Source organism: Symphodus melops (assembly GCF_947650265.1).
Source record: "Symphodus melops genome assembly, chromosome: 21".
NCBI lineage: Eukaryota > Metazoa > Chordata > Actinopteri > Labriformes > Labridae > Symphodus > Symphodus melops.
In genome coordinates this window covers 14478894-14503279 of record NC_136711.1, presented here as the reverse complement: position 1 = coordinate 14503279, position 24386 = coordinate 14478894, and the positions used below count along the sequence as shown (strand labels likewise).

At 41.2% G+C, this 24386-nt stretch overlaps 1 protein-coding gene across 1 annotated transcript in view; it reads left to right on the top strand.

Moving 5' to 3' along the window:
- Window positions 1-24099, top strand: part of polr3a (polymerase (RNA) III (DNA directed) polypeptide A) — a 30261-nt gene extending 6162 nt beyond the window's left edge. The window contains exons 8-31 of the mRNA XM_079333949.1: window positions 200-336; window positions 445-548; window positions 661-802; window positions 1193-1333; window positions 1486-1555; window positions 1855-1982; window positions 2074-2212; window positions 4038-4202; window positions 4395-4567; window positions 6797-6908; window positions 9142-9260; window positions 9701-9838; window positions 10732-10902; window positions 13011-13124; window positions 15128-15214; window positions 15299-15381; window positions 17639-17809; window positions 18129-18222; window positions 18384-18476; window positions 20227-20391; window positions 21053-21217; window positions 22435-22566; window positions 23099-23231; window positions 23318-24099. Coding sequence (XP_079190075.1) covers window positions 200-336; window positions 445-548; window positions 661-802; window positions 1193-1333; window positions 1486-1555; window positions 1855-1982; window positions 2074-2212; window positions 4038-4202; window positions 4395-4567; window positions 6797-6908; window positions 9142-9260; window positions 9701-9838; window positions 10732-10902; window positions 13011-13124; window positions 15128-15214; window positions 15299-15381; window positions 17639-17809; window positions 18129-18222; window positions 18384-18476; window positions 20227-20391; window positions 21053-21217; window positions 22435-22566; window positions 23099-23231; window positions 23318-23466 — 3125 coding nt within the window. The 3' untranslated portion in view covers window positions 23467-24099. The remainder of the gene's footprint in view (window positions 1-199; window positions 337-444; window positions 549-660; window positions 803-1192; window positions 1334-1485; window positions 1556-1854; window positions 1983-2073; window positions 2213-4037; window positions 4203-4394; window positions 4568-6796; window positions 6909-9141; window positions 9261-9700; window positions 9839-10731; window positions 10903-13010; window positions 13125-15127; window positions 15215-15298; window positions 15382-17638; window positions 17810-18128; window positions 18223-18383; window positions 18477-20226; window positions 20392-21052; window positions 21218-22434; window positions 22567-23098; window positions 23232-23317) is intronic.
- Window positions 24100-24386: the final 287 nt, after the last annotated feature.

Below are 24386 nucleotides of genomic sequence, written 5' to 3'. Positions count from 1 at the left end.
GCTACTTTACCCCATTTATACCCCATTCACAACTGTCTGCTCGTGTTTGTTGCCACGTTTAATAGATTATCCTCCCCAAAGACACATTTTTGTCATTAGGTGCCTGGCAGGTATTAATGGTGTGTTCTGCTTATTCGACTCCGTGGAGAACACTTTTTTTTTTTTCTTCTTCTTCTTTTTTTAACTGTGAAAACTTCAGGTCGATTCAGAGGAAACCTCTCAGGGAAGCGTGTGGACTTCTCTGGAAGAACCGTCATTTCTCCAGACCCCAACCTTCGAATCGACGAGGTGGCCGTCCCAGTGCACGTGGCCAAAATTCTGACGTACCCAGAAAAGGTTAAAAAAAAAAAAAAAAAAAGTCTGCTGCACGGTCACAACAAGCTGAACACTGAACAACCACTTCCATGTCAGAAGTTAATAACGCCCTCTGGTGTCATGTTATAGGTGAACAAAGCCAATCTGGAGCTAATGAGGAAACTCGTGCGGAACGGCCCAGAGGTTCATCCCGGAGCGAACTTCATCCAAAACCGTCACACGCAGATGAAAAGGTGAAGCTTCTCGTTCAGGTTTAAAAAAAAAAAAAAAAGAAAAGAAAGAAAAACACGCTTTGATGCCACTCACCGCTTCCAATTTAAAAATCCCCTCGTCCCCGACCATCAGGTTTTTAAAGTACGGAAACCGCGAGAAGATGGCTCAGGAGCTGAGGTTCGGCGACGTGGTGGAAAGGCACCTGATAGACGGAGACATCGTCCTCTTCAATCGACAGCCGTCGCTTCACAAACTCAGCATCATGGCTCACATCGTAAGCTTTGACCTCTTAGTATTTCTCAGCTTCTCCCAAAAGCTTTTTTTTTTTTTTTTTCCTTCTATCTTTAGACAATGAGCTTGGATCTAGAAGTTTCTTAAACTATAATTTGTCTGATTGAAAACCTCTTGTCAGCTCAAGGAGCAAAAGTTTCATCTCTTTGTCTTTGAACAGGAGAGGGTTTACTCGTGTGAATAATAAAGTTTTGTTGATAGTGAACAGATTAAAACAAAGCTAACGTAGAACTAGAATGTTCTTTTATTCTCCCTGTTCCTTTAATGACCCACTGAACACACGTCTGTATCTGCTGTCACATGTTCCGTCCAAGTAAAGTGACTCAGAGAGTTCGTTCCGTCTCTCCGCTCTTCTGCTCCTCTGACCTCCCAGGCCAAAGTCAAACCTCACCGGACGTTCCGGTTCAACGAGTGCGTGTGCACGCCGTACAACGCCGATTTCGACGGCGACGAAATGAACCTTCATCTACCTCAAACTGAAGAAGCCAAAGCGGAGGCTCTCGTCCTTATGGGGGTCTGTATCATCACAACACGCGTGATCAGAAGGACATTCGCCCACGCCGTCAGTGTTTCTGTTCCGCGCTGGTGAAAAGTGGTCTCAAAGTGCGTAATGGTTTTGGAGGAAATTGTCTGCGCTCAAACACAAATTGTTATCTTTTCTTCTAGACAAAAGCTAATCTTGTTACTCCAAGAAACGGCGAGCCTCTGATCGCTGCTATTCAGGACTTCCTGACAGGTCGGTGCTTTGACGTTTGGCTGCCAATCACATAGTGACGTTTTTGTCTGTACAATCTAAAGGCTCATAGGACTTTGATTTAACAGGAATGGGATTTTTTTTTCTCATCCTTTTTCAAAGGTGTTATTGTGTTTTCTTGTGTATGAAGGAAAGCAATTTCTCATTGGACATTGAGACTATAGAAGGTTCTTAAAGTACTTTGAAGAAACAAAACATGTGATGTCATTTTTTATTTATTTATTTTTTTAAATGCAGTGATCATTTTATAAAACTAAAACATGTATTTTACAATCTCCAAGCGGCCTACCTGTTGACCCTGAAGGACACCTTCTTTGAAAGATCCAAAGCCTGTCAGATTGTGGCGTCCATTCTGGTCGACAAAGATGAAAAAGTCCGAATCTCTCTGCCCCGCCCGGCTGTCATGAAGGTATTGCACTTTTCCGAGTTGAATACGCAAATCAGGATTTATAACCTGCCACTCATTGATTGATTGATTTTTTTGATGGTGTGTTCGTCAGCCAATGGCTCTGTGGACGGGCAAACAGATCTTCAGCCTCATCCTCAGGCCGAGTAAAGACAGCCCAGTCAAAGCGAACCTGCGGACCAAAGGCAAACAGTACTGCGGCAAGGGAGAGGATCTCTGTCACAACGACTCCTGTGAGTTTGTAAAGGATTCGTGCCATTAAGAAAAGTTCTTTTAACCTTGAAATGTCTCAAAACTTAAACGATTTATAAACTCAGTAGTTTTACAGAGCCTCAGATGACTTTCAACACTTGTAATCATGTTCTGTCAGGAAAAAGGTAACTGGTGCCTCATTCAATTCTAAAAACAATATTTGTTTTTTGTATCAAGGTTTTGTTTTGTTTTTTTTCACTCCCACTTTGAAAGTTGTTATCCAGTCAGCCGAGGTTTGAATCGATTTGAGGAATGGAACAGTTCAAAGGTCCAGCTTTCTTTGTCACACATCTCTAAGGAGAATAAGTGCAAATGTTGAATCATTTTTATTTCCTAAAACACACACACACACACACATAGAGACACACACACACACACACACACACACACACATAGAGACATAAACACACACATAGAGACACACACACACACACATAGACACACAAACACACACACAGAGTGTGAATCCACAAAAAGTTTAAACCGAACGAATGTGAGAAAAGTGAATTCGACAGCCGATGTTTTGCTCTTCTTCTTCCTCCATCCCCCGTCCTTTTCCCTCCCACCATCACTTCTTTGTACTCCAGAAACATTGTATCCCTTCTTTTCTTTTTTTTGCGTTTATTTTGTCTTTTTAAGAATTTGTTTTTTTGTTGCGCTTCATTCATCTTTTGGAGTGCCTGTGTGGGTGTGTGTGTTTGGGCATCTCTGCCAACTTTTGCTTTCAAATGCACCTGCAGTGACTGAGAAGCTGTGAGTTCCGGTAATTGATAGTCACTGTCATTATTTATCCCTGTGAATCACAAATGTTTGTAACAGAATGGAAGGGGGTGAAAAGTACTTTACTAATGATTTCTCCTTCTCATTGAATCAAATGCATTTAACTTAAACGCTCCATAGCCTGTTCAGTCATTCCAATGAATCCATCTCCTGCATCTGCGCGGTATGGCGTTCTCTATCGTGTTAAAGAGCCGCGACGTACCTGTGCGAGTTTGTGAGATGAGTATAATTTCTACCTCCTCAGATCAACTTACAAACACGAGTGCTCAGAGACGAGCTTGTCAACTGTTCGTTTTACGTTTTCATCAAATACATCATATATATCTAATGAATATATCCTAAAGAAGAAGCTGTTCGACCTCATCTTAACGTCTTGACGGAGATGATTTGCGAGCATGTCTTACAGTTCGCTCTAAACGTCTTCAAAGCGAGACTGTGCGCGCTGAGAATCGCCCAAAAGGTCTTTCTCGATTACTGACGTGGATCGGTGCCTCCAGTCCGATTTATAATATCCATAATTAAATCAACATCAGTCTCGATTTCCGATTATTAGATCAGCCCAGGTCCCAGCTTTGATGGTCAATGAGTCGTTTGACTTATTGATGACTGGTTAAAATTTCAAACATTTGTCAAGAATGTGACGATTTGCTGCTTCCTGGGTCATTTCAGTCTTTTGGTTTTTGTGTGATGGTCGGACAAAAGAAGCTGTATAACCGAGATGGATGTTACTTTGAAGACAGAGCTGATAATAGACCAGTGAAAATATTCTTTAGATTGAGAATTGTGACTTTTTGCAAATCTGGGCGAACTTCAAATGACTTGGGTGTAGAGTTTGCAATGTTCCTCTCACTTACAAAAAGTTGACCTTATTTACATTTGAAATGTTTCTGTATATTTCTTTATTTTTTTTAAAAATGTCCATCAAAGTTGAACATCCTGAAAGGCGCCCTTCATGCTGTGCTTTTTTTTTATTTTATTTTTTTAAAAACCCATGTGACGTTTTTTAAATTCTTGTCCCGTTCCCAGTCGTGGTGATTCACAACAGCGAGCTCATGTGTGGCAGCATGGACAAGGGCACCTTGGGGTCTGGCTCCAAGAACAACATCTTCTACATCCTGCTGAGGGACTGGGGACAGCTGGAGGCTGCTAATGCCATGTCCCGACTGGCGAGACTCGCTCCGGTCTACCTGTGTGGGTGATCTCCAGGGTTTTAGCAACACATATTTTATCGTGCATTGCAAAATGAAATGTCAGTCGATGATAAATCAGCAGCTTTTTTTTTTGTTCTGGTATAGTGCACAAAAGGTCAATTAAAGTCGGTACATGTAAGTCAATCAATGAAAATACATTTATGGTATATTACTTCTTGTTCTCAACATTCAGCCAATCGGGGCTTTTCCATCGGAATTGGTGATGTCACGCCTGGCCAGGGTCTTCTCAAGGCTAAACACGACCTGCTGGATGATGGTTACACGAAGTGTGACGAGTACATCGAAGCCTTAAAGACAGGCAAGCTTCAGCAGCAGCCTGGCTGCACGGCGGAGGAGACTCTGGAGGTAGGCATGACAACATTCATTCTCACTAGGGTTCATTTACGAACGTCTACTCGTTCCTCATTTTTCACTCCTCATTTTCCAGCCACTCATTTTACTCCCCCGACACTTTGAGACTGACCCTCCAGCAGTGATTTAGCAGAAGCGTGACAGATTTGAACTTTAACCAAGGCCTAGAGCTAGTATGTGAAGTCCAGGTGCAGTCGGAGAAACTGTAAATTCCTTCGAAATCGACGTTTTCCTTTTTTTTTTTTCTCTCTCTTTTTTTTTTACAAAGAAGCCGAGCATGCTCGTTACCGGCCCATCAGGCTGGTATTTGAAATCTCACCAAGACAGAACATCCACTAGAGAATAAATAGTCCTGTTTTTTTTTTTTTTTTTAAATCTTTAAGCGCTGTCACACTCGCAGAAAACTCCTCAACAAGTCCAGCTATGTCCAGGAGGAGCTCGATGTGTGAACGTAAACGGTAGTATTTTTTTTTTTCTGCAGCAAGTCCCAGTGGGCTGATGTGAAAACGCAGCAAGACAAAACTGTCAGAAAGAATTTAAACCTGAATGACATTTAACCTTTTACAGGCTTTGAAGATGGAAAAGGAAGCGTTACATTCACATTCACCGCCCTCACATGCAGTCTAACCGGAGCGACCTCCTGTAGCCCCTTTCCTTCTTTTTCTGCTAAAGTGTTGTCACTAAGCTGAGCCGTCCCAGAGACACACACACACACACACACACACACACACACACACACACACACACACACACACACACAATCTCATTAGACGGCACAGAGGGAACAAGATCTCTTTGTTCCCTTATTACACCTCATCGACATTCACACTTAACGTCACAGGCGTAAATATTGTGACCTGAAAGGACTTGTCTAAATATCCGAACATCGGGCCTGTGTGCGGGAGAGAGTGCGTCCTTCTTGGCAGAGGCAGACGGTCACGAGGGAGGGGAGATGGAGGGCGGACTGCCTTGATAATGGTGTGCATACAGTCGTGTTGACGTGACCTCTGGGATGGAAAAATATTCAGAAAAGTTTCAAACTAATTAAGTCTCAGCACGTTTTCAACAAGTCTGCAAAACCGTCGAGGACATTTGAGGAAGTTTCTCACTGGGGCTTTATTCATCAGAATTCATGCATTTTTATAACCTGTAAGAAAAAAAAAAGAAGAAAAAGTGAATGTTTTAATTGAGTCTTATATATCTTCACTGTCTTTCGTTTGGTCGTCATATTCAGGAAAGCAGTGGTTTGAAAGAGCTTCTTTTTTTTTTCAGACACTCCACTGATGCTTCAATAACACAAAGAGAAACACTCAATGCAAACAAAGAGATTCACTCAGAACATTACACTAACAAGGTTATCCACAACATTCATCCATCGGTCCCTGGTTGATATTTGATGTACAGAAAGGTTTTTTTTTTTCTTTCCCGCGCTGTATGAACACGTTTGTTCCGTTTAATGTGGGAGTCCGACTCCTCATTATACACGTCGCACTTAGCGTTGAATTCAAGCGCTCTGCCCTTTCAGCTTTACACGCCGTAGAAGAAAGAATGTACGTGTTTTTGAAGATGTCGGCTTTCTACTACAGCTTTTATACCTGAGACACTTTTGATATTTCCAGGAGGAGCTGTATGTGTGGAGAGACACCTTTTTTTTAATTTATTTTTTTACCCCGACTTCACAGAGTCTTATCCATCCAGACCCCTGAAAGTCCAAATGAGCTGATTTGAGAACGTAGCAGGAGATAATCAGGAGGCTTCACCTCAAACCAGAGGGTGGGGTCCTGTGGGTGGTGCAGGAACAAAGACTGTCGGCATGCGGCCTGTACAATCGCCGTGCACAAACTTAATCTGCTGCGTTATATTTTCTGTTTGCCTGGCTCCTCTTCTCTGCTCATGTGTTGATATTGTGCATTCTTGTGTTTGCATCGTGGACACTTCTTCCATTTCTGCTTTTATTTGATGTCTCAGAAGCCCCCCCCCCCCCCCCCCCCCCCCCCCCCCATTTGTTATTGGATGGTCACATCTAAACAACCAGGTCCGGAGAATCTCAGCAGCAGTCCCCTCTGAAATTCTCTTGGATTGTTTTTTCAGGAGTGCATAATATGTAAAGTTTGTGTGGATCTGAACATCTGTTTGTTCTAACAAGTGGTTTAATGCTTTCTGTCAAAGGTCAGACACCGAGCTTGTTTGTGTTATGTTGTATGTGTGTGTGTTTGTCCACAGGCGCTCATCCTGAGAGAGCTGTCTGTCATCAGAGACAGAGCTGGCAGTGCCTGCCTACGAGAACTGGACAAGAGCAACAGCCCTCTGATCATGGCTCTGTGCGGCTCCAAAGGTAAGCTCACTCCAAAAAAAGAAATGTTTCTATTGTTAGGAATTGTTCCTTTCAAAACATTTAAAAAAAGTAATAATTGGCCGCACAGTGAGAGGTCATTGATCGATCACTGAGGACATACTGCCTGAAGAAAAGCAAGAAGTTGGTCGGAAATGAATTTTAATCAGGTTTAATCAGGTTATGAACCTTTACGCAAGTATCTTTACCCAGCCAGTTCCTGATCTGCAGAATATGAAATCCACTTTTTAGCTGTTACATAAGTGAGTGCAAGATAAATAGACACCGAGCGGCGAAATAAATGTGCCAAATGTGGGCAGATGAAGCATTTTGTAAGTGAAGAGTAGACCAGTCCCCTGACTGAGGTTTTACATAATCGAACACAAACCATCAGATTTGGAAAATGATTATTTCAAGACAGGACATGATCTGTCGCTGTTCTCACTCATTAAAGTGACCTTACAACTATTATGTCCAGTACAGGAGGCACACACATCAGTACACTCATCAGTCAGTGTACTGACTGATGAGTCACCACCACCACCACCACCACCATGGTCTAAACATAGTCATTGATAGTACATTGACTTTTAACTCGTGCCCTTTGATTCCCGAGACAAACACATTAAAAAAGTGTCTATTAAATTGAATGAAAGTTTGCTGCACCATCCACTTCCTCCAAGAGCATGTGGAATAGAAACTTTGCTCACTTTAAAATGTAACTATAGCTTTAAAAAAAACAACAACAACAAACTGATTTTTAAACACTGTTTTTTTAAAGGATGCAAATTGAAAACAGAATAAAAACCAGGACTTACATGCTCTAATACAAGTAGAGAAAGATGTTTTGAAGAGAGAAATGTCAGTTGTCAGGTCACACAAATCTTCTTCACTCAAGGACGAGGGACAATAAGAGAAACATGACATAAAACGTGAATCCACCAGAATGAAAAGAGAGCTCAACAAGTGTTCTCGACATCATCTTAGAATATGCAAATTTAAACAAATAAGTGCAAATGTTTTTTTTTCCTTTCATCCATAACTCAAATGTCCTTGAAGCCTGATGGCTCAGATACAAAACCACACATTTGCACAGTCTATGCTTTCTTTCCCCTTATTTTGCTATCATACTTTAAGGCAGGGTTGCTCATTTTTGAAAAAAACTTGCATGATTTTGAAAGTAGCATTCCCCCCGTGCTCCACCTGCACCTGGCCCCTCCCCTATTTGCTCCCTCAAAAGCCCCCTCACTTACATGCACAAGCGCCATTGGTCCGGCAGCGGATTTTAGCTCATGCTTTAAGTGTGGGCTCGTGCTTCGTGGGATAGAGAACAAGCAGGGAGGTTTGTGATTGGTTCATCAAATTGGCACCTCGCGGCAGACATTGGTCGAAGTTTTTACAGGCTTACAACTGCCACAGGTGACTGATTTTCTTTGTTCTGCGTTTATTCATTCCTGTCACGACCTCAACACAATTTCAACTAAAATCTTTAAAAGTGTATGTGGAGAAAATGGCCAACCCTGCCTTTAACATGCAGCCCAAAGTGCTCCATAGAAGAGTGAAGCTGAGAAATAAGAAGAAAAAAAAAAGAAGAATCACAAAAATCAATATTTTTCAACGAGATGCTTGAAGGAACATGAAATGACAAGTTCTGTGATGAATAGAGAAGCAAGGTTGAATAAAATAAAAGGGTTATATGATGTACACTGTCGTAAGCAGCGAGGCTGATCTGATTCATTTCTTTGTTTTTAGTTTGAATGCAGAGTTCTGAACAACTTGTACTTTTCTCAGAGAGGAGACTTTGTTTATTGATCGTCATGTTCAGATTAAAAAAAAAAAGTAATCTGAACAGGAAACGTGCATTATCACGTTGTTTACTTCGAGGGACTTAGCCCTTCAGTTAGACCTGAGGAAAGGCGAAGGGTACTTTTTTCCACCCCTGCATCCAATCTATGCCTCCGTTCAGTAGGTCACAGCATGGGAGTTGTGTTAGAGCCTCAAAGGAAGAATGACCCTAAGATTGAAAAGAATATCCACACAATTACCAAGATGATTGTATTCACAAGAACAGAGCCATCCTCAGACGAATGGTGACGCCTTCACTCAACACTGATGAAGTCTCTTCACTCGACACCTCAGATTGCTTTTTTTTTTTTTTGTTCCCCTCTGCTGTCGTTGTGGGACCTTTGTTTGAGCACAGTCTAACCTTTTTCTCACCCTGTCTGTATTCATGTAGGGTCCTTCATTAATATCTCTCAGATGATCGCCTGCGTGGGCCAGCAGGCCATAAGTGGCTCTCGAGTGCCTGACGGTTTTGAGAACCGCTCCCTGCCTCACTTTGAAAAACACTCAAAAGTAAGAATCCAACAACTAGATTTTCATTAAGGGTGCCTCACCTTGTTTTCTAATTATTCAAATTTGGAAAAAAATAGCACAAAAGCCAATACCTTCTATTTCTGATGAGCTCATTGCATATTTTCAGTCATGATCGAGCATTAAGGTCTTACTCTGACTCACCAGCTCTGAAGTGTATTGACATTTATTTTCTTTAGTTCCTCATCATGTTAATCCAGCCACTGATTAGCTAAACCAAAAGGTCAATTCAATCAATTCTCTTTCAGTGTCCATTTTCTTTAAAAATAAGAATTATGTTGTGAGTAGTAATGATAATCTTTGAATAGTGAAAGGAACTGTCAGGATAAAAAGATTTGGATTCAACTGTAACATCTACAAGTCGGCTTCACGCGTTTCCGGAATGTTTAGAAACCTGACGCGTTCTGACTCCACTTCCACAGCTGCCTGCTGCTAAAGGCTTTGTCGCCGACAGCTTTTATGACGGCCTGACGCCCACAGAGTTCTTCTTCCACACCATGGCTGGTCGAGAGGGTCTGGTAGACACGGCTGTGAAAACTGCCGAGACTGGATACATGCAGGTAACGCCCGAGGATATTTCCCCCTCTGTTCACCACAGCCTGTTGTCCAAGAGACAAAAATAACTCAGATGTCCTCCTGCAGTCTTCTCTCAAAGGTCTTTGATGTTGTTCCTGTTGCACGTGGACATGTGCAAAAGGAACACACTGAAAGTGGAACATAGAATGGCCTTAAAAGCACCAAAAAAAGGCCACTTTCAGTTATCAAAAAAAAAGTACAGTATAATAAAGATGAGATGGGTCACTCAACTGGAAAGTAACTGCGCATGTACGCACATCACCACTTGACACTCATTGTTGTAATCCATATAGTACCGTTTGTAGGTGAAAGAGAACAGCTAGTGTAACACAACAAACCCCAAATGAAAGAATATTTGACCGGTCAATAAATCAATAATCAATAAATCGCCGCACAAATGCAATAAAATAGACAATTCCGCTAGTCACTGACTAAGCGAATATCAACCAGTGTTGCCGGCGGGCCAATCAATCTGTCGGATCTACAACCTAAGAAGACGGTACAGAGGTGGGAAATACGTCCCTATGGTAACGCCTCGGCCACATCCTGATTAATGGCGTTAAATTGGCTGCTTGAAACGCCTGAACGATCCCACAGAGAATTTAATTTGTTAACAGTCAACACTCATTATTTCTGACATATAAGGAGAGGTTAAACCAAGGAGTCGCCACCATGACATACTGTATCATATCAACAAAAAACAAGGCCGACCGTTTTGGCTTGATTGGGACGCGTACCAAAGATAAAATACAAAGGCCTGAATTGTCTCCTCTTACATCTCTGATTATCCATTTGTCCAGTAAATGTGACCTCAGCTCAGTTTGCTTTCATAATGTGCCTCCTGTATGCATCATCACACTTCATTTTCTTTGTTTAGAGGCGTCTGGTGAAGTCCCTGGAGGATTTGTGCTCACAGTACGACCTGACGGTACGCAGCTCCACCGGCGACATCATTCAGTTTATTTACGGCGGAGATGGTCTGGACCCCGCTGCCATGGAGGGAAAGGATGAGCCTCTGGAGTTTAAGCGAGTCCTGGACAACATCCGGGTGAGTAACATCAGGGACGCGGACTTGCTTGGCTCTGGAAATTATTTAAATGTCGTCTTCTAATTTTTGTCCCGACAAGCCTTCCTGCAAACACACCTGACACTTACACGCGCACAAACACAGATTATCATCGATAACTTTTTTTTTTCAACCTCTCTCTCTCTCTCTCTCTCTCTCTCTTTTTTTTTTTCATCGTCCTTCCACTGTTGTTTTGTTTGCTCCCTTGGCTCCAGATTATGAGCACTGCACTCTACTTATTGACGCGAACATGTTTTTTTTTTTTTTTTTTTGGACTGCTCCCAATCAATGACACAACAAACCAAAATCAAACTTTTCTTGTCAGAGGTTCTTGAATCTATTTTATTTAAGCGGTATATGAGAGAGGGCTCAGTGAAAAAGACTTGGCCTGGATAAAAAGCTAAAAAAAATCGATATGGCGTCTGCGTGAGGCTGGAATCATAAGGTCCATATATATATATATGAATCATATATATATGTATATATTCCCTAAGCACCATTAAGAAACCAGCTCACACTATTATAGTTTTTATGCTGTTTTTTGGGGAGCTGGAGGATTAGTGGTTTGTGCGCGTGTCCCGAGGTATGAAGTGGACGGCCCGGGTTTGAATCCGGCGTCTTTCCTTCATGTCGATCCCCACTCTCTCTCTCCCTGATTTTTGCCTCTGTCAACTTTCCTGTCCCTCCAAAAAAGCCCCAAAATAAATCTTAAAAAAATAAAATAATAAAGAACAGCTCTGTGTTTTTGATATAGTCACATTAGACTTTATTCTATCACTTGTATCGGTGTGTTGACCCTCTGCCCCCCACCACTCCGATCTCCTCACACGTAATTAAACGCCTGTATTGTGCTTTTGTTTTGTTCTGTCAGTATTTTTATTTGTTTTATATTTTTACACTGCATCTTTATCGGAAAGATTGGACTCGTTGCTCTCGCTCTCAGCTTTAATTCAGCTCATAATAATCAACATGTCAACAGTTTACGTTTACTGAGTGTGGCCTCATTTGTATGAGTGGATGACTCAGTGATGCTTTAGATGCAGTGCATAAAACCCTGATAAAGCAGAGAATTCATTAAAAGCCTGAGAGGCAGCTGGTGTGAAAAGCCATGGGAGCCGTAGAGCTGAAATTACTTTTAAATCATCACCTATTAATAGACAAATCTTACAGCTTCGAAACGCCAGTAACAGGCAGTTTAAATTGGTGTTTATTGCAGAACTATGGCGTCATTTTCCACAATGTTTACATTAGATTAAGTAGTGAGTCATGTTCAGAAAGAAACAAAATAAAACATGCAATTTATTTGATGCTGTCGTGTATATTTGTAGCAGACGTAACAACGCTACAACTAACTAGCTGAGAGTTGTAGTGTTTTGAATCAAGACATCTGCCTGAGTTATTTTTGTAAAGTAAACACTATTCCACATCCTCTCCGTAAGAATTCCAATCAGGAATAAATTGATGTAGGTCCCCTCGGGGGTTTCCTTGTTCTTATAGCACAATAAATGTTCTGCTATCAGCTTTAAATGCCAACTCGGATGAGTGACACACGCCCCCTGTGTGAAAGCAATAACACAAAGAGGCGACTGAGTCCAGAGAGAGCGAGCTCCGCTGGAAAAGGAACCCGCTGCTCTGTGATTAGTTTTTTTTGTTTTTTGTTTGTTTGTTTCTTGCCAAGGAATGCGGCGCGCATTTTACATATATCATAAATATAAACATGTATTAATTCAACATTTTGCTGCAACACTCTCTGATTACTACACGAACATGCGTCCATACGGTGTTTCAGAGGGAGTCGCTTACATTTTTTCCCCCCCCGCCATGCTGCCTGCTGTAATGAAGGGTGAAAGTCTTGAGGGAATATACAACACAACATGTTGTGTTGACATGTTTGTTCTGCCCTCGTCAATATGTCACTTTCTCTTTGTGCTCAGCTTGAAAGTACTTTTAGATGCTGTTAGCCGTCTTAGCTGCTAACCCTTATAGTAGATAATGGCTGTAATAGGAACCCTTTCACTGCAGTTGAGTGCTCCTGCAGGATTGGCTCCTAATTATCTCCTTTTGATCGTCTCCTTTTTTTCCTCTATCAGGCTGTCTACTCGTGCCCCAAAGAGCCTGCACTCAGTCAGAACGAGCTCGTTCTCACCGCGGACGCTATCATGAAGAGAGCAGACTTCATGTGCTGCAGAGACAGCTTCCTGGAGGTAAACTCATCCAAGTACCTTTGCTCTTAAGGGTTGTCTTTTGATTCATTTTGATTAGTTTCACGGTCATTCATTTTGCAAAAGCTTTCTGCACAATGGAAATAATTTTTTAAAAAGGCAGCAGGATGAATATGTCGCGGGTGGGTCATGATAATCGATGGGAAGTTTAAGAAAAGAAACCAACTCAAGGTTGAACATACTGTGTTTGTCTTTGTTTTCTGCTACATATTGTGCTGGAAATTTCTGTTGTTAATGCAGGAGAAAAGAAAGGCTCAATCAATGTCTTTATGTGGTTTGATTCTTCTTGCAGCTAAAAAGCAACAAAGCTTCAGAGTTTCAAGGCAATATGTATCACCATCCCAATATGCGTGGGTTTGTATACACATGCCTCATAGAAAAACTTCAATGCCTGTTTAAGGGTCGTGAATAACGACCCTTAAACAGGCGTATCATCGTACATTTCAACACGTTGCACGACAGTGATGTCAACGAAACTTCATGTCTGGGTATCTTTGACCGTTCGCTATTTGTAACAAAACGAGACTATTACTTTTCAGTTGTCGTTGCATTCCTCGCGTGAGCGAAACATGACGTCGACAGTAAAGAGAGTTTTTCCCGTCACGACGTGTCGAGAGAAACGCGGCGATCGTCACGATCTTCCTTCAAAACAAACCAGTGTGGCTGAGAGATGTTGTGGTCGCGTCAGCAGGTCGTTCAGCGCAGCAGACGAAAAACAGGGGACGACTGGTACATCAGTAATTACAACCACAAATATATATCAAAGTCGCAAACATTGAAGATGTCAAACACATTACTGTGATTCTATAACATGTGCATATTTGATCTGATGATAATACGTTATCGAGAGAAAACTCTGCAAAAACACACATCTCTAACCAGCTTTCACTCGCGTTCGCAGGAGGGAGTTTCTGCATCGTTGTGTTAGCGGGATAATAGCACGCTTTGATTAGCCCTTAGCTTCACAAAGCATTCAGATGGACTCAGACAGACTGTGATCGATCGCTTCATCCAAACATGCCAGAAAGGAGCCACAGGCCGGATTGGTCCCCCGCCTTTTGTTAAGGACAACCATTGTTCCAACTCTTTGAATAAAATGTCTTTTTTTTTTTTTTGCCTTATTTTCCATCTATATGTAGCATTAATATCAATAAAAATAAGTTTCCCTGCGTTATACATTTCATCCTGTATCAGTCCACTGAAGATCTTTTAAATCAGTGCTGTGCTTTTGTGACTATCAGTTATCAGATTTTTCTATCTTTATATTTTGTATATATTTTTTTAAATCTTTTTACAGTTAGTTTACAGAGAGAAACGTTTTTTTTTTTTTTTTTTTTCAGTTCTTCTGTATGTCCAGCACATGTTGAAGAGTTGATGATGAAAATTACTTTGAAGAGTCTGAAAAGTTAATGAGATTCCTCAAGCCATATTTGGGCTCCCTGAAGTTAAGACACATAGAAAAGGCTTTTTTTTTTTTTTTTTTTTTTTGGTCAACGTACAAGTCTGATGTACTTCTTGATATTTCGGCAGTAATATGTGAACCTCTTCCTCCCCTTTTCGTGAAGGAGTTAACTGAGACAGGCTCAGAGAAGTACCTGGAGGTACAGTGACAAAGCATGCTGGAGTGTGTTTCATAATCTGAACTGAGAATGGTGTGATAGAAAAAAAGTTGGGACCGATAAATAAATAAAACCTTAACACCATGGCTGTGCTTAGCCAATAAAACATTCACCATTTGTCAACGTGCCAAGATTGACGTTTTCATATGCGACTGCTCTCTTTAAACTGCTGTTGTTTGTCTTAAAACAGAATGCTTGATGTGATTCACTTGAATCCTTTTAACTCTTTTTATGGTCATGCATAATAGCTGCTCGATTTTGTGTCATGCGTCCAACTGCAGGCCCGTTTGGTGACACTTCCTCGTTCGCTTTTGAAAGTTATAAATGGAACCTCTGAAACGTCCTCTTTTCTACCCATGACTCTAGGAGATAAAGAAATTCATCAAGAGCATCTCAGAAAGGATAAAGAAGACCAGAGACAAGTATGGCATCAACGACAATGGCACAAGCGAGGTAGACGCCGCCCACGGTAACATTATGTGCGGAGCAGAGAAAGCTTTATTTGAAGCTCAATTTTTTTTTTTTTTTTTTTTGCAGCCAAAAGTTCTCTATCAGCTGGACCGCATCACCCCCACCCAGCTGGAGAAGTTCCTTGAAACCTGCAGAGACAAGTACATGAGGTACAAAACCTCTGGTTTTATTCTAAGGGCGAAAAGAAATGATGTTGTTATCCACTGCCAGTGGGCTGGTTCACAATAAAAGACAGATTGTTATCTGTCTGCATCCTCCAGTTAGTTGCTGAGTTGAGTTGCTGGGCTGGTTCTTTGTTTGCAAAGGATTGAACATTGCGTACATGCACAGCAGAGAGGCTGAATGAAGCCGGCTTTAAGATGAATTCACACAGAATCTAGGATCAAAACATGGTGAAATCATATTTTTATTCCTTATATTCATCGCATTCTTTATTCTGTTCATAGCTTCCATCGCGGCGGAGTTTCATTTTTCTCCACACTTGGAGCAGAGCACAGAAAAACCCTCCTCATTATCGCCTTAGAGATACAGACACAGCTGTTCCCCCAAAACAAACGGAGGAGGTGATCATCTCCTCGTTGTTTCGAGTTCTTCCTCCATTTCAGCGAAAACACTTTAAAAGTGTCGAGACGTCATCTGTTTCTGCTCAAATGAAACGCATGTGCTCATGCAAAGGAGTTGTGTGTTTTATTGCCGATAAAAAAAAAAAATGACAATAGTCTCTTGTGCCACTGGTAGCTCATAAAGGGCCTGTGGTAATGCAAAGGATGGAAATTCTTGGGCAATGATCAAATGAGATGCTGATATTGCCTACAAGTGAAAGAAACTACAGAGGGAACTGTAGTAGATCAAAGGAGAGGCTGCTAGGACATTTTCTTTGAGAGAAAAAAAAAACTTGTATGGAAATGAGCAAATTTGGAATATCAAAGATTTAGTCACATCGTGATGACTTGATAAATATTGCCAAATAGAAGTCATTAAATAATAAAAATAGCCAGAATAGGCCAAATACTTACAATAGAGTGCATGATGACTTTCCTCTTTCCTCTCAAACAGAATTGTTTAAATAATAAAATAGACATTCAGAACAACGTGCTTTGCTGCCTTGTTCGGCTTCTTCATGGTCTTCAGCGTTACGCTTCTCTTAAATCCACATTCTCAGCAAGGAAACGACACAATCTCTGACCGGTTTTTACAGCAGTATAAAGTAGGTTTGCTCAGTGTGGCTGCATGCATCCTGGTTCTCCCGGCTGTTTGGATCATGTTCATTGAGCTGAACACTCTGTCGTGCTCAAAGTTTTTATTCATGAAATTCTTTCATGAGAAGTAACCGGCTCTTAATCATGCCAAGGTCGCGTCGCAAGTTGAGCTGATATATGCTGAATCTGTGTTATGCCCGTTTGAATTCTAAATGTTTTTTAAAAGTGTCTGTTTACAGTCGAGGACTAGGAAATGCATTCAGTCGAAGCAGAAGCAGGGATTAAAGTTTTTCTTCTCCCGGCAACTCCCACCCTGGAGTTCATGAAAGAAAGAAATAGAGAAAAATCTGCTCTAAGTTGTTATTCGACATCGGAGGGCAAATGTCACAAAAAAAGTGTGGCGAAAGAGTATTCATCATAATTACCAGAAAATTGCAGTTCCGTTTGTTTTTCATCCGAAAAGGGGTTTTAAAGTCTGTTCAAATGTCGCAATCAATCTAAAAGTAGCAGAGAAACTTCACTCTGAACCACAAATGTCAGCCTCATAGCTTCTGTCTTTTTTTTTTTTAGAAACGAGGGAAAGTGTAAAAGACTCCCCTTTCCAACTTTCCAGATTGGTGGCGCCTTGAAATCTTATCGGCCACACAAGGGGCAACCCCCAAATCGTAAACTAGGATTGGTTATTTGTTATGCCAGGGACTCAAAACATTTTTCAGGCTGTGTTGCAGGCAGCTCATAGTGTTCAGATATTTTTTTTGCAAAGTTTTAAATAATTAGTTATATACGCTCAAAAGTTGATGTAATGAGTGCAGACAGAAGGGGACGAATAAATGCTCTTTACTTATGTGTTAACACAAATTTCCGGCCACCCGAGGGTCCCAGGTGGGTCCCCCCCCAGTCCAAAAAGTCTGGACATGCCCCTGCTAATAAACCTGTTTTTGCACTAGGACTGGTATTTGTCTTATTTAGTTTATTTTAAATGTGAGACAAATGGCAACCCATACCATCACTCCTGACAGATTGTCACTGCAGCTAAAGAAGATTTCTGGAACTGTGAGAATTTAAAAATATATATAGTATTTTTTTTATTAAAAAAAAAAAAAAGTTAATTACACTGATAAATTGTGTAAAATCATTCCCTCTGTACTTTGTTCTCTAACTATGCTTTGGTTCCATGGAAGCTGAAAGTCGTGTGTTTATCATGTAGAGCTCAGATGGAGCCCGGCTCAGCGGTGGGTGCTCTTTGTGCCCAGAGCATCGGAGAGCCCGGCACTCAGATGACTCTGAAAACCTTCCACTTCGCCGGCGTAGCCTCCATGAATATCACTCTGGGGGTCCCTCGCATCAAAGAGATCATCAATGCCTCAAAGAACATCAGGTGGGATTATGTAGGCCCTCTGCTCCCTCTGTTTCATTGTGTTCCCTCGGTCCTTACAGCTGAGGAAGGGAAGAAAAAGAAGCTGTTTTATGTATTCAAAAACAGCTTCTGGCTGTTTTTTTTTTGTCATTGCATGGACATTAGCTACCACATATTCCTGCAATTTTATTTCGAGGGAATGTAGCTCTTTCAAGGGCCTAAACCTGTTTTCAGTGAAGCATCAATTGAATCCCAAATGTGTTTTAAGAGGAATGAGCTTATCAGAATTTGATCATATTTATTTGGATTCATCTGTTTAACTGCTCTCCTCCCTTCTCAGCACACCCATAATCACGGCTCATTTGGACGTGGAGGACGACGCTGACTTTGGGAGGCTGGTGAAGGGAAGGATTGAGAAAACTCTGCTGGGAGAGGTAATTTCCAACCTGCTGCATCGTAAAGAACTCTTTTTATACGCTGATGCATTCAAGTGGCTATCTACAAGGATGATGCAGGGAGCTTCACAATGGGAATGTGCGAGAAGTTGAAGTAATGAGCTCTTATTGAAGCTGACATGTTTTCTTTTCCTTGACAGATTTCTGAGTACATCGAAGAGGTCTTTCTACCTGACGACTGTTTCATCCTGGTGAAATTGTCGTTGGAGAGAATCCGGCTGCTGCGACTAGAGGTATCACCGCTCTCTCTCTCGCTCTCTCTCTAAATTTTTTTTTTTAAGTTACATTGTGTGAAAGACTCACGCCCTCATTCTTCAAAACCATCACATATTCAAGCTCTAATTTGCTACAAGTTAGGTTGAACTTTTATGCTTTTCTGAGACCTGTCAACTTTGAAAAGATAATTTACCTCACTAATTGATGACTCATGGGAACCTGGAGACATAGCGTCGATTTTCCTTTCAACTTCCATCTATGAAACGGACGCGTTTAATTTTTAATGAGCATTTTAACTGTGAATGCTGTTTCATCAGTTTTCATTCTGCACTCCCCGCCAGTGTCCTGCATCATCACATCTCAGTGGATTTCCGCTTTCATTACGCTGCTTGCTGTGCATCATCTCTTAAATTATCATGTTGTTTATGTTATAATAAACTTTAAAGACATTTTTCAAACCAGAAAAACTCTATTAAAGCAAAAACAAAGAAGAAAAAAAAAACCCTATGATGTTATTTGGTCAGCTCAGTGAGAGTCCAGTACAGGAGTACCCAAACCTTTTAGCTCACATCTCCAATAGCAAAGGTGGCAGAGACCGAGAGCCTCACCCACACAATCACCACGTGCAGACTAGACTACTGCACTGTTATCTACGGCTCATCATCCAAAACACTCCAGAAACTACTACATGTCCAGATTTCTGCTGCTCGTCTTCTCTCACACTCCGACACTTGTGACCACCTCCACCCCGCCTCCTTTAATAACCTCCACTGGCTCCCACTACCATGACATGTGTTGTATCTGCTTTTACAATAGTGGCCAAAATATAAGATTTTAAATTCCAAAAATGTATTAGTTTTTTTTAAGGAATGCTTCTCATGACTCCCCATTTTGTTGGCCTATAACAACGTGCTCACTATAACTATACTTAAGTGCGCTTCAACGGCAACTTGCTTTGAAGAAATGTCACAGAATATTGTTGTGTTTTTTTTTTAAGTGATTTTATTGACGACGTGTTTAGGTACACAAACAGTCTTTAGTGCTCTGTAGTTACAGCTGTGTCTTTGGTAACAGCTACTTCTGTAGCTTTGTTCAATGAGCTGGGCTAGATGTGCTTGCTCACATTTAACTGAAGTGAGACGAGGTAAACGCGTCCTCCTCAATAACCGCAGAACTTGAAGAACTTTTTCTACTTCGTCCCTGTCACACTTAATTACTCTTTTTTCCCCTCCATTCCCCCGCTATTTAAAAACATCACCATAACCCAAACCACTTTCTGTTGACTTTGATCTTTGTGTCATCTTCAATTATGTTTTTCTCACTGCTTGCGTACAGCTTCAGAGTTTTTTTTATCCTCTGTTCTCTTCTCTCTTTTCTTTTTGTTCACTCAGTTAACACACTGTGAATACAACCTCTCACTGCAGAGTAGTTTGTCCTCCTGTGCCAGTGATTATAGCCTCATCCTTAAAAGCCACCTACTTTATAAATAGAGAAATTTAGATATTGTTCTGTTATTGAAAAACATTCAAACTGTAAACAACGTTATTTTCCCCCTTTTGGGTAAAAGCCACATAAACAGCATGTATCCGATCAATGTCGAGTCTCGATTCATTTTCAGCAGGAGGCGAAGACACAAACACGACAGAGAGGACGACGTGGGAGATGAGTTCAAGCAGACGCTGTATTGATTGAGTGTTGTTTACATGCTGAGAATAACAATGATGTCTTTTGTCTTTTGTTTGATTTTTTTCTTAATCCGCCCTCCAGGTCAACGCAGAAACGGTGCGTTACTCCATCTGCATGTCCAAACTCCGAGTGAAACCCGGAGACATCGCGGTGCACGGCGAGGCGGTGGTGTGCGTGTCCCCGAGAGAGAACAGCAAAAGCTCCATGTACTACGTGCTGCAGTCCCTGAAAGAGGACCTTCCTAAGGTGGGATTTGTGAACACGCTTGAGCATTTGTTTTATTCGGGCTCCGTTCAACATTTTTATTATACTGACTGAAGTGAGCAATAGAAAACGATCTAAAACAACCACTTAAATTCCTCCGTCTCAGAATGTCTCTATTCTTTTTCCACCTTTTGCCACTTTTTAGCAGCACTTTGAGGATATCCGAGGGAATCAAGTGTTTCACAAGTGCTGCTACACAGCCCCTTCAAAGTCTATCGCGATGATTTCATACCAGAAAGTATGTGAGACTAAGAAAAAGGGCCTCATTCTATATCAAATGTAAAGTCCGACCTTAATTTAAAGGCATTCTCAAACATTCATGACAAAAAATCAAAACAATTCACTGAAAATAATTCCAGCATCTTCCCATGATGATAATACATTTGAGTTAAGGATGCCTCTCAGGACACTTGGGCAACAATGAATACAATACTGCTTCAGAAGCAGGAAAGAGTGTCAGATTATTTGTTGCCATGGTTACAAATCAAAGGGGCTCCATTTGAGACCAGATTTAAAACGAGGGAAGGTTTTGACAGTCCACCTTCCACATCACACATCAGTACATGACTCGCGAATAGTGAATAGTCAATGAAGAATTCTTGTATTTTTTCTTATCACGTTTTGTTTCGGATTTCTTGAAAAGGTGGTGGTTCAAGGTATACCCGAGGTCTCCCGAGCCGTCATTCACATCGACGAGCAGAGCGGCAAGAACAAGTACAAACTCCTGGTGGAGGGCGACAACATGAGAGGCGTCATGGCAACGCACGGAGTTAATGGAAGCAGGACCACTTCCAACAACACATACGAGGTACCGGTGGAGGGACGCTTGAAGAAGGTCGAGCCGTAGATTAATGTAGAGCCCTACAAATGTCCTTGTTTCTGATTGATCTTCTTACCTTCCTGCCACATGGCGTCTGAAGCAGATGGTGTGGATTGTTATGAAAGGCTGAACCGCATAATGAAATGTGGGCTGACGGCATTTCATTAAAAATCAGTTTCTGATTAAACCTGGTTTCGTATCTACCAAAGGAACACGTTCAAACATATGTTCAACACGCCATTTCTACAAGTGAAATGTGCTTTTTATTAAATCGTCCCTTTATGTTGCTTAACCAGTCTTCTATAGATTAAAAAATAAATAAATAAATGTTGTGATATCAGACCGTAGAATTGATATGCGTAGTCCCACAGTGACACTGTGCCAGGGCTTGACTCGCTCACATCACATGAACAGACGTTTGTCGAAGTGAACAGATATCTCAAGATATCTTTGAGCACATCATGTCTCGCTTTACAAAGCTGGGCTAAAACGGCCGGTTAAAACGTACCTGAACATCTCAGCCCAGAAATGTTCTTTAATGTCACACCGGCACACGGTCCTCTTTCTGATTTTCAGGTGGAAGTGAACTCTTTAAAAACCATCCCCACCTGAGGTGTGATTAGGCTGATTAGGTCGATGTTGTGCTTTGCCTGTCAGCACATGTGAGTCCGATCAGACTTACAACTGTTTGTTAGCACCATACTCACATTGTTTTCCTCCTCACTACATCTTTAATCAAATCACCTTTTTTTTGTCATTTACTCAGCAGCAGCTTCATCGGGCTTCTGACTGTGTGACTTTTTGTACGCTCATTGACAGCTTTCTTTTGTTACCCGGTCTCGTAAAAAAAAGGAAGGTTTCACAGCAGGTTCAAAGTACTCACTTTGAGTTTCCTTGTCTGCTTTATTGAAAACAGTGCTCTCCTCTGGAACTGAAAGCCTTCAGTTCCAGCTCTGCTGGGAAAAAGAAATTTAAAAATTTTACAAAACTGTGAAAAAAAATTTTTTTCTGCTGCCTTGAGTCTTTTCTATTGTATCTGTGCAGTGAGGGAAATCACAACAGAAGAAATGTGGCAGCTCCACTTTTTGAATTCATCTTTTTAGTTCAGTATGAAAAGCAAAAAGGTATTCAGAAACTTAACAGAATGACTTCCAAAGATTATTTACTGCAGACTTAAAATCCTGATTTATTTATTTTTTTACAAGGTTGAAAAGACTTTGGGTATTGAAGCTGCGAGATCCACCATCATCAACGAGATCCAGTACACCATGGTGAACCACGGGATGAGCATCGACCGGCGTCACGTCATGCTGCTGGCCGATCTCATGTCCTACAAGGTATGATTTTAGCTCAAGATGGACGCCGCTTCTCCGCCTCTTCCTGTTGTGGGAATGTGAAGCCAAAATAACCCCGACGTCTTGTGCCTCTGCTTGTGACATCATTTGGAGCTAGAGTCTGCGTCCTGCCTCTTGTTAGCCCTCCTGTAACGTCATTGTTAGCCACCTGTTCCTCCGCTTGCCCAGTAAGCAGCGCAACGTGAGCCTCATTAGTCAACAGAGCTGCCAATCATGGAGTTACAGCTTATTTTTAGAGCATCAAATAGCTACATAGAACTACATAAAGGAAAAAAAATCCATAGAGCTGCACAATAAGTTCTTACTATAAAGACAGAAACCATGTTTTAGAAAAATGTATTGATTTAATCAGTACGTTGACTCTTGTCCCATCTGTTAACATGGAGGAGGCGGGCCTTATAGCCATACTCCACATTGTCAGTAGGAGAAGCTGTCATGTTTTTGATACTGACTTTGAATATGACCATATCAATCTTATGACCGTATCTTCATGGATAGTTCACTTTCATTTCAGGGCGAGATTCTTGGGATCACCAGGTTTGGTTTGGCCAAAATGAAGGAGAGCGTCCTCATGCTGGCCTCCTTTGAGAAAACGGCCGATCATCTCTTTGACGCCGCCTACTTTGGTCAAAAAGACTCAGTCTGCGGTAAACTGCTGCTCCAACTTTGTAAACAAATACACTTTTCTGTTTGGTTTGATTTAGTCCTAACACTTCCTGTGTTCCTGTCTCAGGTGTGTCCGAGTGCATCATTATGGGGATTCCAATGAACATTGGAACAGGACTCTTTAAACTCCTACACAAGGCGGACAAGGATCCCTCTCCAATCAAAAGACCTCTCCTCTTTGACAGCCCGGACTTTCATGTTCCTCTGATTAGGTAGCAGGTTAAGGTTATCTTCAGAAAATACAGAAGTGCCTGCAGAAGTGTCAATAATAATTTTCCTCTTTGGGATTCTTACGTCTAAAGGTTAGCCGTTTACTTTTCTGCCGTGACGTTGTCGCTTAATGCAGATGCTGCATTTTTCATTTCAAGAAGAAAGCGTATGAGCGTGGAGGAGATACTCATCATTTTCAGTTAGAACTTGTTTAAACTTTAAAGACAAAACTTCAGTACTTGAAATCAATTTTTTTAAACATTTGTCTTTTAAACATTCTGGCTTATGTTTGTATAATAGTGTGTTTTCTCTGTTACTGTCATTTTTATCAATAATGGCGACTAACACTGGTTGTTGTTGTTGTTGTTTTGTTTTGCAGTGTTTTGTGCGTGCAGACGTAAGATTACATCTTAATCATGAAGTCGACCTCTTCTTGTTCGTTTGTACAGCAGCTTAAATCAGCAAAGTTCACTTTTCACTCACACTGCAAACATGACATCAGGAAGGGTTACGATTGTCTTTTGAGAAATGTGTTCCTCAGACGTCTGTTGAGGGTTGAAAATCATCCAAACTTCCTGGAAGCAGTTCATATGATAATATAATATTGTATATAATGTAATAAAAAGAAATGAACTACAATATCTTATAGCTTTCTTTTCTTTTATACATACAAGGATTTGAAATAATAGATTGAAACCTGGTGGCCAAATTGATTTTCAACACCACACCTCATTATTTATGGAAGCAGTGTTGGTATAACCAGCAACATACCATCAACACGCAGCACTTTGACGTCTTGACACGCCATTGGCTGAAAGGTTCGGAGGGTTACACTGTTTGCCAGTTGATCACACAATCCATAGTCTTTAAGAACATCAGTGATTCCCTCAGATTGTTTTCTAGTCCCTCCCAGAGTGGATATAAGT